Source organism: Chelonia mydas, chromosome 1 (genome assembly GCF_015237465.2).
Source record: "Chelonia mydas isolate rCheMyd1 chromosome 1, rCheMyd1.pri.v2, whole genome shotgun sequence".
Classification (NCBI taxonomy): domain Eukaryota; kingdom Metazoa; phylum Chordata; order Testudines; family Cheloniidae; genus Chelonia; species Chelonia mydas.
The window spans coordinates 171,507,854-171,516,686 of record NC_057849.1 but is presented as its reverse complement, the minus strand read 5'-3'; the positions used below and the strand labels follow the sequence as shown (position 1 = coordinate 171,516,686).

At 44.7% G+C, this 8,833-nt stretch overlaps 1 protein-coding gene across 1 annotated transcript; it reads right to left on the bottom strand.

Annotated features, from left to right (window-relative positions):
* Window positions 1–6,901: 6,901 nt before the first annotated feature.
* LOC119565230 lies at window positions 6,902–8,510 on the bottom strand. Its single transcript, XM_037889720.2, has 2 exons — window positions 7,740–8,510; window positions 6,902–7,597 (listed from the first exon to the last, which is right to left on the bottom strand). The coding sequence occupies exons 1-2, from the start codon at window positions 7,887–7,889 to the stop codon at window positions 6,911–6,913; spliced, it is 837 nt and encodes a 278-aa protein (XP_037745648.1). The 5' UTR covers window positions 7,890–8,510; the 3' UTR covers window positions 6,902–6,910.
* Between the last annotated feature and the right edge of the window lie 323 nt (window positions 8,511–8,833).

The window sequence follows — 8,833 nt, the reverse complement described above, 5'->3', positions numbered from 1 at the left end:
TAACAGACAATGTTTGTTTGGCATTATCCAATACATTTTTTATAAAGTAACTTTTCCCGCAGTTGCTAGGCCCCGCGAGAATTGCAGAAAAGGGGTGTTTCCACCTCGTATCCATTTTTCAAAAGCCGTAGGGCAGGGTTTTAAACCCTTCTCCTAGGACCCTCTTGTTGTAAACGACTTTCTGTGTTTTTTTAAGGGTTTTTGTCTCTATTTGCCACTGATTTTTGTTTCTTACAATAGAGGGTTGCTGCACCTCTATCTTTTTTGAGGGGTTTTCTCGCAGACCCGTGCAATAGTCCAGGACTAGATCTTTCAAACTGTCAAAGTTGATCTTTTCACAGTTTGCTACATTCAGGGTAATACCTTTGACCTTCATACAGGCCTTTCCTCCCGACAGTTTATACTGTATGTTTTTGGGCCTGCTGACACAAACTCGGTGATGTGTTGATCTGGTGGGATCTCGCTCGTGAGGTCCCCTAAATAACCCCCCAGAGGGGGATTCCAGGCCCCCTCCCTTTTCACAAATATCACCGAGTCAGTGTTGTGGTACAGGCACCGCTCTTGCAATCCATCTAGGAGGCTGTATAGTTCTAAGTGGGCATAAGCGGTGGTGAAACAGGCTATGAACACATTGGTATTGCCAGAGACAGAATAACAGTCTTTTGCATGCTTCCAAGATAACGCACGCTGTTTCATCGTCGATAAACTCACAGGATGAAACCTCGTAGCTGGGAGAAAATAGGTACTGAAAGAGTTTGTCAGGGTCTCTCACAATGCTGATATTGGGTAGGTTGGTTCTTTGGCCGAATTTACCCCACAGAGAATTTAAAAACAATTTAGCAATTTGGCGTTTAGCGGGGTTTAGCCTGATCTCGTGTCGGCGTAAAAGCACGCCTTCTTTTTGGTAGAAATCGTTAACATACTTATTTTGTTTGTCTTCATCTGTGCACCAGCTGGGATACCCTGAAGCCTCTTGTTTCTGGCGGAGGTGTAATTTTATGTACTCCAAAAAGAGTTCATCAGATTTTTCATTAAAATGCCAGATTTCATAGATTTTAGCCACCACGTACCCCTTCGCTTTGGCTGAGTTCAATTCCACCGTGCACCAAGTCCCCAGGATGGCCCTCTCCTCGTCAGTGTGGGTGCACGTCTCCCGCTGCTCAGTTTCCGCGCAGGTTCAGCATAGCGGGAACATAAGCTTGCCGCCCACTCTGACAGGTAACAATGGGAAAAAGAGGCCTCGTGGGGGGTACACTTTAACTTTTGCAATTCCAAAATAATTTGCAAGGGGTCCAAATTTGTCATAAACTATATCGGTGTGCCCAATAGGGTAGCCTTTGGTTTTGTTTACAAAAGGGTACAAGCTGGTAAAATCATAATAGTGGATTTCTTCACCGGGCTTAGGTTTATAATATAGACGGATGGCGTTCGTCCTCCCCCCCAAAAGAGCATCCCTAGGCATGAGAGGTTGGGGTAACTGGGCTCGGTTTAAAAAGCTTGCAGGCTCCCTGTCTGTTTCTTTCATCACCACCCACTCGTGCTCCCAAAGAGTCCTCACTACAAAACCAAGCCATTTTAGATAGTCGGTCTTGAGCTGCGTCTTGTAATAAAGAAATCCAAAAGTTGTACCCATCATAGGGTTTTGTGCTTTTTCACAATGACAGGCGACACAGCCGTGAAAAAAACACCCATTAAACTCAAAGGCTGTGTGTACTCCGTCAATATTGGCATAACCGTCTAAAAAGTAGGGGCCTACCCGTAGTTCCCCACCCTGTAAAGCGTGCCGTATTTGTATATTTTCTTTTTGAGAGATATACAACAGCCACTGGATAGATGGTGTCAAATATCTCTTTTTCTGTCTGTGATAGTTGTCTGGGGGGAGAAGAGCTACTGTGTTAGGCTCCACAAACATAAACCTGTACATAGCCATGCAGACGGATGCCAGCGTTATGTACCGGAACGGACCTATACACAGTTTTATCTCGGTGAATTTACCGGGTTCTCTCTCTACTAGATCAACCTTCTCCGTCATATTCATAATTTCTTTTCTGTATAGGATACAAGCCTGTCTCAAAATTTTTACATCCTGCTGGCAGTAATACGCAAGCTCTTTTTGCAGGTCAAAAGTCTCAGAGCTGTGGTCTTGATACCAGTCGAGAAACTCCGCTTTTTCACCGGGCATCATGCTTTCTACACTGTAGTGCTCCACACCGGGCATAGGCCCCACATAATTTTGATTTTCTAAAGTGTTAAAAAAATGTGGAAAATACCCTTTGCAACCTTCAAACCCCGTCGCCTGCGGGAGCTTGCTAAGCTTCATGGGCAAGAAGTTTAAAGAGTCTATAAAACGAATGCCAAGGGCCTTAACTTCCACGCACATTAATTTACTACCCTGAGCAATCAATTCTATGCACATCTTTTCCTTCAGTAACTATCTAACGCAGAAATATGCATCATAACCTTTGGAATTGTGAGCTAGGAACGTGTAGTCCCGGAACTCTTTGCCAATAAAGGTCTTAACAAACATAGAAAGACATTCGTTACCCTTAAATTCCCAGGATTTTTCTGGCTTTAGGGACATCGCAAAAATGTAATTGGGAGTGTGCAACCCAGTCTCCTGCGTGCATTCAAAATCATAAAAAATATACTTTTCTGATGATTCGGGCTTTCTAAGGCTGCCCATAAAACAGAGGTGAACGTCTACATCTCCAACAATCAAACCCTGACACTGCTTACAGCGCCTCCCTTTACACCTGTGCCGCTTGTCCATGTACGCCTGACACTTATCGCACAAAGTTTTAGACAGGCATTCAACTTGGTTTTTTGATGCACAGTTGACACGTCTGTCTAAACACTCTTTGGACCGACAATACAGTTTACAGCTAGGACACCTCCGCTGCACACCCACGTTGTCAGAGCATGTTGCGCCCAAGCAGAGGCGGCAACGATACCTGCAAGAATGGTCGTGACTGTACACCGTGTGGCAAAACTCACAGTAATTTTTTGCTCTGAACAACTTTTTCACATCCAGAACCCCATTGTAATTTTCATCGTGCAACAGGATAAAATAAGTCTTAGGGTACACGGGGCCCCCCGTTTTAAAAAAAACTCAGCCACTTTTCACCGCATACAACACCACCTGTATGTTAACTCCTAAATGCTGTTCAAACTTTGCTACGTCACTGAGCATAACCCTTTTTTTGATATGAGCACCCCAGTTTCTCTTGCAACTTTCTCGCCTCTGCTAACAATTCCGCATCCGTAGGTTTATGACCGGCCATGACGGCCAAGAGCCCTCCCGCAAAACATAGATTTGTACCGGTGTAAGTCAGGTCTACTAAACATTGTCTCTTTTTATGAATAATCTGACTACTAAGGATAGAATTTAAAACTCTTCGAGTGCCCCCACCCCTATTTTTTACAACTGTTACAACGAAGCGCAATGTACCATCGAGATGCAATTCTTTATTGCTCTGAAGCAGCTTTGAGGTTTGGTTTAAGAAATCCTCAGCGGATAGCTCATCCCTAGTTCTTCTGACCGAAAACAAAGGGTTAGTTAAATGACGGCTCTCTAAACGTAACTGTACGTAATCATCAGGGCCTACCCTACCATTAATGTCATCAAGAATTAGCTGTATCCCTCTGTGTATGGCTTCAACAGCCTGTTGAGCTGAATTTATTTGCTCAAGATGGACAAAACGAAACTCCTCACAATACACCGGCCCCCCAAATCTAGGTAATTCACGTTGCCAACTTCTCACTCTCTCCATATACACCTCTGCATTTTCAGGGTTACTTGGGGATTTCTCTACGGAACCATCAATGGCATCTTCTACATCAGATACTAATTGAGAGTCAGACTCTGAGACGCCCCCGCGAGGGTCATTGGGAGTAGATGGGACCCCGTCTAGAGAGCCCTCTGGGGAATTTCCTAAACCAGAGTCTGATTTTGCCTCCCCATTTTCAGATATGCCAGTCTGAGAGCCTCTGGTAGGGGCATCTCTTTTTGGTTTTTTTCCCTCATTACCTCTTTATCCCTTTTTAAAATTTTTACAGCAACCCTGGCCTGGAATTTTTTGGCAGCCATCTGTTTATCCCCCAAGCGCCATCCGCCCTTTTGTTTACACATGAGCTGATGTGCACCCTTGAGGGCACCCCTTTCCACACCTAGTCATGCCTGATCAGAGCCACCCTTTCCAGCCCCCCTTTCTTTTAGGCCCCCTGAGGATTCAGCGTCCATCAGTTTTCTGAACAAAGCGTCGTATTTTTTCCAAATCTTTTTAGAATGCCGTAGTTTTAGACCCCCCGAGGATACAGCGTCCATCAGTTTTCTGAATGAAGCATCAAACTCTTCCCAAATAGTAGAATATGGGGGATCTTTGTCAGTCCTTAGTTTTTCATTCACAACCCCTAGAGCGCCTGCTCTGGGTTTGTGAATGTGTGTGTTTCTGCACACATTCAGAGCCCCTAGAGTGCCTATTCCGGGTTTGTGAATGTGGACGTTTTCGCTCACAGTTTTCTCAGGGCTTGGTGCAGCGGTGGCCACTGAGGAACTGGAGTTGTGTTTGCATGGTTGCAATACCTTGGCATCACAGGTGTTTTCAATCCTTGGTTTTTTATTCACAACCCCTAGAGCGCCTGCTCCGGGTTTGTGAATGTGGGCGTTTTCGCTCACAGTTTTCTCAGGGCTTGGCATGGAGGTGGCCGCTGAGGAACTGGAGTTGTGTTTGCATGGATGTTTTTTACCAGAGTGTTTTGTTTTGTCCTTGGGTTTGACGTAAATGAGGTTTGGACTGGGCTGATGCTTCATCTGCACTCTTGTGCTGTTTTGCGTTGTTAAAGGTCTCAAAGCAGATTCCTGGTTCTTTGGTGGTTCTTGGGGAGGGGTCCTTGTAGCTCCCACTACAGCCTTGTCAGAAGGGCTGCATATGCCTGATTGGGGCAGGGGGGGAAAAAAAAAGCATTTTACAAAAACGTAACTGCCAGCTTTCTCACCCACATCTATGTATATACTTAAAATACAAAACCTCATAAATTAACCAGACTAATAAGCAAAATATATTTACCCGTCTTCATCCATCCATCTGTCACTGATACTTGTGAATTTTTCTTTTCAGTTGTCTCTTTCCTTTTTCTTTTGAGCATTTTTACCCGCTCATGTTTTGACCGTGCTGTAAAGCAAACAACATTCTAATAAAACACATGAAACTGTCTAGTAAACTTTAAAATAAAATAAAAAATATCCATTAGGGTGTTTTTTCTATTTAAAAAAGTCATAGCTTTAAAACAAAATAATCCATTTCAGGCTGTACAACAAACACAGGTTTTGAGTTTATTTCTACCACTTTGAAAACAACCCCCACAAATATTTTTTTTAAAAAACACATCTCATTTTGCAAAGTAAAAACCCTGTTAATTGGAAACACACCATCACCATCAGTTTGTAGACATATACTTTTTAAAAACCACCTATGTTTTACACACACACACACACACACACACACACAGAGTTTAAAACACTGTTTGCAACAAAATACTTTTCAATAAACCCACATGCTTTTAAAAAGACCCCTGGTTGTTCTGCCCCTGCCCCGCCCCAGCCATGTGTGCTTGGGGTCTTTGGGGTAAAAAAACAAGCCAAAATGTTAGTTAGTATCAGCTCCCAAATCCCTATTCAACCTATGTAATACCTGAAGTTATTAAGCACAACTACAGTTAAAATGGTTTTTACCTTGGCCTGGTGATGAACTGCAACTTAAAGTTACTGGCTCCATGCTAAACAGATCACACTGCAATAAAGATATGCGCCATTATTTACTAAGACAGCATGGCCAAAGAATGGCATTATATATTTTCAGAGTTAAAAAAAAAACAGGGAACATACCTCCACTTGCAGTCCAGCAGCAATTCAAGACAGTTTCTGTTGAAAGAGACAGTCTCCAAGCTACTGAGGTTTTTTTTTTTTACGCCATCCTAACTCTTTTGTTTCAAAATAGTTAGCAGATTGATTGGATCACCCCTCCCTAGCATTCCCTTTTGTGATCGGGGTTGGGGAATAAGTTTTCAGCACAATTGGGCTGCTTTTCTTTTTTTCTTTTTTAAGTTCAAATACTTTTTGTTTTTTTCCCCCCTGTAGGGCCTTCTTACAGTAACCATTTCAAGTGAGGGGCCCTTTGTAGATATCAATGAATGTCTTGGGGCTTGTTTTTGTTTTTAAAAACCTGTTTCTTTCATGCTAAAAGTTTGGTGGGGCTGGGGTGCTTTCTAGAAAAAGTGCCCCGTGGCCTTCAACCAACTCCTGGGCCATATTTAAACTGGCCTATAGCGTTCCACCAACTCCAGGGGTTATATTTAAACTGTCCAATAGCATCTGCGAACTCCTGAGGTTTTATTTCATTTCATATTAATCAGAACTCACCATCCTCACCCACCCACCTCCCTTACTGTGGGTGCACCCCCATCAAAATTAACCCTATGGCAACAAGGGTGAGTAACTACAGTCACCCTGGCTATTCAGTGGGGGGGGGGGGGGGGGTTAAACCCGTTCAGTTCAACAGAATAAGTCAGCTCTATTGTACTCAACCACATGTGTGAACCATCCCTGTTTGTTTTATTGTAAACACATTTTTAGGATATTTTTCCCCCTCCCACAACATACATTTCAGCTTTTTTTTATTTTTTTTTTGCTGTAAATGGGTCTCTCTTACACAAAAGACACAAGAGCTAGGTTCTCACAAACAATTTTTTTTTATTTAAAAGACATACAGCTCCTTGAAAACAAACCAAGATGCTCCATTAAAAAAAGAAAGAAAAAAAAAACTTTAAGCTCCCTTAAGGGCCAGAGACCTTTTAACAGAAATACAGATAGTCACAAAGCCCTTTTCAATAGATTTTTTTTTTAAATTTACAGCTACCAAGTTTTATATTGCATGTTTGGCCCCTCACCATTTTCTACCTTAATCCTTTTAGATTTCTTACAAATAGCTTTTTTCTTAAGCAGGGTTCTGTAACTTTTTGTGCAGACCAGACGGTCAATATAACGCTCTAAGCAGGCATCTTCCGGTTTGGTCATTTTCTTTAAAACATGGTCAGGGTCTCCACTGAATTGCACAGCATTTATCAAGGTCACCCCTTGTGCTAAATGTTCTTGGGTTAGGCACAGACATTGCATAGCATAACCTATGGCAATAACAGTGTTTAATAAGCTTTCCAAGCACAGCTCAGCACACAGGCCCCGGAGCTTGCAGTTTATATCCACTGAAGTCCAAGTCACACAGTCATGGTGCCGCTGGCCTGGTGCATCTATGACACAGCCCTCACAATCTCCAAAAAGCTTTTCCCTAAGACAGTGATTAAGAACAGAATAAACAGCAACGCGTACAATAGTCCGCATGACTTTTTTACGCTCACGACGTGGCACTGGCTCAGTCAGTTCCATGCCAAGCCTCCTCCTAAACTCCTCATAGCCGTCATCCTCGGAGTCCTCTTCAACATTTTGTATTGGCGTTGAGCAAAACCAAGGTGGGCCCGGTTCATCTTCGCTGCTTGGTGCAACGCTGTCCAGGGTCTCTGGGTCCTCTAGAAAGGCATCGTCGAACTGTCGAGAGATTTTTTTTTTTTTTTTTTAGAAAAGAAACAGCGTAAGCACCCCACTGCTTGGTTTTGATTTACACACTCCCTGGTTCCTACCCCCGTTACACCCCCCAACCTCGACCGTCACCTTTGAAGCATTCATTTACCTGAGCATTGTCTCTTCCATTCATCTTGTCCACTAGTGACTTCCCCGAGCTGCGATCACCTTCCTCCTCCAGGGGGGTGGACAACAAGAGGCCATCACGCTCATCGCGGGGCCCCACAAGCGGCTGGGTTTCAGGGTCCGGGGTATCCATCAATGGCTGGGCCAAAGGGCTCCCCTCAATCGCCCCCTCCTCCTCCTCGGAACTGTCGCTGATATAGCGCTTTCTCTGCGGTTTGTCGAAGGTCCTCGGGGCTAAAACAAAGTCCGAAGTTCTCACGGGGGGTGGTGAAGGAGTCCATGTTTCCACGATTTGTAAAACACGCGCTCTTGGTAAAAGACAGCCTCTTCCGCCCGACGCTGGGACTTATGGGGTGATGGTACTGCACTCTGATTGGCAGAGGGGTCACACGCCCCTCTTCTGGATGGTTCACCCTGTCCCCGAATGTGCCCTATTTTGGTCAAATCTTGTCTCCGGGCAGCCTGATTGGTAGAGGTCGATGGGAGGAGTCGTTAGAGGGGTCACATGCTAATCGTTTCTGGTCGGGTCACCCCTGCCCCAGAACTCGCCCTGATTGGTCAAAGCTCCTCTTGGAGGAAGTCCTACAAGGGCGAAACCCATCCTGATTGGTAGAGGGTGGGGGGAGGAGTTGTTAGAGGGGTCACAAGACCCACTTCCGGAGAGGACACCCCGCCCCGGAACTCACCCTGATTGGTCAAATCTCCTCTTGAGGGGAAGTCCTACAGAGGCGAAACCTCTCCTGATTGATAGAGGGCAGTGGGAGGAGTTGTTAGAGGGGTCACATGACATACCTTGCTTCTGGTCACGTGGCAGCCTTGACCCTGGAAGTAATACCCTAGATGGGGGGCGGGACTTCCGGTCAAGGGGGGTGGAATCAAGGGGCGGGGTTAGGGTTTGATTAATGGTAGGGCCCCCTTGAGCTGGGGCGGGGCTAAGGGGTCAAGGGGCGGGGTCAAGGGGTCAAGGGGCGGGGTTAGGGTTTGATTGATGGTAGGGCCCTTATACTACTTGCCACTGTGACAAATTAAAAAAAAAGTTCTCTACTTACTTCAGTAATATGTACTGAATGTCATTGC